General features: G+C 37.0%; 1 protein-coding gene across 1 annotated transcript in view; it reads left to right on the top strand.

Moving 5' to 3' along the window:
• LOC104493543 (serine/threonine-protein kinase MRCK alpha) overlaps nucleotides 1-3,451 on the top strand; it is a gene marked incomplete at its 5' end in the record, with an annotated part of 70,288 nt that overhangs the window by 54,807 nt on the left and 12,030 nt on the right. Inside the window, one exon of the mRNA XM_010136250.1 lies at nucleotides 2,651-2,784. Within this exon, the coding sequence (XP_010134552.1) occupies nucleotides 2,651-2,784 (134 nt within the window). The remainder of the gene's footprint in view (nucleotides 1-2,650; nucleotides 2,785-3,451) is intronic.

Genomic DNA, 3,451 nt, shown 5'->3' with positions numbered 1-3,451 from the left:
CACCCACAGAAAGAATAACTTGAGCTTAACTTCCAGAAATTTTAATCGGTATGTTTAGACTCCGCTGCTACTTTATGGGGCAGAAGCACGCTATGTATGAACTGCAGAATGCAGAGATTATATGCTGTTAAAATTGTGTAGTCTGAAAAAAGTCTGTTATAGCTAGACAGTTGGACAGCTGCTCTGGCATGATGCAGCAGTTTTGTATTGTACCATAAGCATTATTTTTGGATCTGAACATGGCTTAACTAGCTCAGGGAGGATCACTCTGATTTGAGTGATGCCATGTTGGCATTCTGTCAGGACAAAGGTTTTTGTGACGTTTCTCTTCGTCCAAACATCTCTCCACTTGCTGCTTTAATGAGGAAGACAACAACACAATCAGAAACCTCTGTTCTGCAGCAGTCCTCAGCTCTGGTTTTGGCTCTTTGGGATGACCGGAAAGCAACTGCTATAGCAACAGCTTTTTGAATGGGACCAGACCTTCATAGAAAAGCATCAGGATCAGCTTGAAACTATATTTTATTCTTGACTGTTGAGCTGCAGCTTAAATTTTAGTTTGTTGCCAAAGATATTGCTCTCTTCCTTTGGTAATGAAAAATAAAAAAAAAAAAGGTGTGGGAGTGTTCCCCAACACGACTGATAACATTTTCAGATTTAAAAGAAGCCTGTGTCTGGTGAAGGTGGTTAATATTGAAAAGATTTTAATTTGAGTATCCATTAAGAATTTTCTTCGTTTGTGCCTTGAGTTTTAACTACTACAAGCTAATTTGATAAAACTGGGAAACAAGAATGCTGTATTTTGCTTGATTTGGAGGGGGAGGGGGCGTGCAGTTGTGAGATAGTTTTTAAAGCTAAATTAATGACAGAATACAGGTGCAAACCAAATGATGGTCATGTCTGAATGCTTCCACATTTAGGGGAGCTAGTTCCAAATTTTCTGGGCCTTTAAAATATCTGGATTGCCAAATGTAGATCTGATGAACTTTTAAGAAGATTCAGTTCAGGTGTTGAGCTGAACTTCATGCTTTGGACTCATCTCTTGCGCAGTTAAATGTAATGTAGTAACATCCTACAGTGAGTGTTCGCATGTATTAGCTAAAATGTTAGCAAAACCAGGGATGATTAGACGGAAAATTACCGTTTACTACACATATGTCACAGTTAGCTTTTGGTTATATTCTTTAACCTGATTTACTGCCTCTTTTGGAGCTGTAAGAGTAAACACCTGCATAAAAAGGTAATAAAAAATGAATGCAAATTTGTGTCAAATTCAGGAGTGTCACTGGGAGGACCTTAGAAAAATAAATTTTTCTTCTCTATCCAGTTTTCCAGGAAATGACAAGCCAGCATATGCTTTAGATTTTTGAGGTCAAAGTTATAGTTTTTATTCGCTAAGTTACATACGAGAAAACTTTGAGGAATCTTTAATATTGCCAAATATGTAAAGGGCAGTGATGGAAGGAGAAAACAGAGCTGTGGAACAAAGTAGTTCATGCACGGAAAAGAGATTTATCTTGGCTCAGCAGAGCCACATATAAACTTTCTTTTTGCTGGTGACTTCAGAGCAGACTACATAAGAGAGGGAGTTAGTAATTTCTGGCTTTGAGCTACAAATGCATTTCTTTTAAATTTTTAAACAAGAGTCAATGAGTTAGAACAATAATATTATTTAGGTATAAGCTAATGGTATTCATTTGTTCATAAAGTTCTTGTGTTTCAGAAATTACAGCTCTTAAAGAGCCAGCCTTTTAGGGTTTCATTTATGAAAATGTAGTAAAAGGCTCTTAAGAGTATAGATGGGTGCCTGTTCTGTAGGTAAATACGTATGATCTGAAGACTGGCCACAACTGAAATTGAAGGCAAAATGTCCAGTGATTTCATAGAACAGGAATTAACCTACCTTCATATAGATCTTGCTTTAAATTCTTGGATTTAGGTGAAGGACGGGGAGGGGAAAAAGCCACCCGCTAGCTAAAAATGTTCAGTCGTCATATTCTACGGATTACAGCTTCCACGTTGTAGCACTGGAGTGTATTCGTATGCCATTTTTTAGCTGTGGCATAGAAATGTACTGTCATTGTGTAACTGACAGTTGGTAGGAAACTGTAGTAGTTTTCCTGTATTTATAGTGGTAATAAAGCAGATCACATAAACACAAGTGGTTTTCACACTAGAAATAAGTAAAATCATCTGAAGTTAATTTTAAGTGTATCAACAGGAGAATGCTTGCCAGCTCTTGAGTGACCCGTTACTTTTACTGTTTCTTTTGGGGGGAATTTGAGAGGAGGAGGGAGACTGTTTGCAATTACAGTGTAATAAAAAATGCATTCCATATTCCATCATAGTGAAAAAAAGTTAAATATATAGGCCACATTACAGAATTATGTATAGCACATGATTATAATGATGCAAAAGCACAAATTGTTATTGTTTTCTATGTTGTTTTGCAGCAAGCTGTGGCCTTTTCTCCTGTTCCGTTAAAAGCGGATAATGGCAGCTGAAACAAGCTAATCCCTATTCTAAACCAGATACAAATTGCATTATTTTATGGTTAAGTGGAAACCAGAACAAATACTTCAAGCAACTGGTCTGTTACTCTAGAATGAATTTTTCTTTAATGTATTTAGAAGTCTGCTGCTTTTTCTAGATTCTGGTCAGCTAGAACAGCAACTTGAGGAGGCCAGCACTGCAAGGCGGGAGTTGGATGATGCTTCCAGACAAATAAAGGCTTTTGAGAAACAGGTCAGAACACTGAAGCAAGAGAGGGAAGATCTTAATAAGGTAAAAGCATTTTGTCTGCAGCTTTTCTAAACCCTGAAGACTATTTTATTTTTGTTCGTTTTGCTTGAAATAACTTCCAAGTGTAAAATTAATGACCAGATAACAAATCTGTTGTGTGATCTACTTTTCTGCCTCTTTTTTGAAGACAAGGACATTATTTAACACGTTGTATGTATGACTGCTGGGTGGTCCTAGGTGACTGCTTCCAGACAGTGAACAGCTCCATGATGCAAATTGCATAGTGGCTGCAGAAAGGGTTTTATAGCTTCAGATCAAGATGATAACGATGGTGAGTAGAAGACAGAGTAGAGAAGAACTATTCCAGACAACTAATTTAAACAGAAGTATGGGTGAGACTGTAGCAGGGAAACAATGTTAAGAGTGTGGTGTTAAGGCTATATCATAGAAGTGTTTCCAGAAGAGAGATGCAAAAAACAGCCCAAATATGAAGATTAAAAAGCAATTTGAGGTAAGTACAGTTAAAGAATATGGAGGTTTATTTGTTCTTGTCCATCTCCCTAATTCCTTGTTTTCTTACTCATAACATGCTTAATGGCTCTTTTTTGTATTCATGATTAAATCAACCTGTAATTGTGTTTCTCATCATGATTTGATTTGGCCAAATATTTTAAGAGTCCACACTTGATGTGCCAGCTGTATTTAACAC

The sequence above is a fragment of the Buceros rhinoceros genome, unplaced genomic scaffold, assembly GCF_000710305.1.
Source record: "Buceros rhinoceros silvestris isolate BGI_N320 unplaced genomic scaffold, ASM71030v1 scaffold3695, whole genome shotgun sequence".
NCBI lineage: Eukaryota > Metazoa > Chordata > Aves > Bucerotiformes > Bucerotidae > Buceros > Buceros rhinoceros.
Note: the sequence above shows the minus strand (reverse complement) of the source record. Positions and strands in the feature narration are given on the sequence as shown.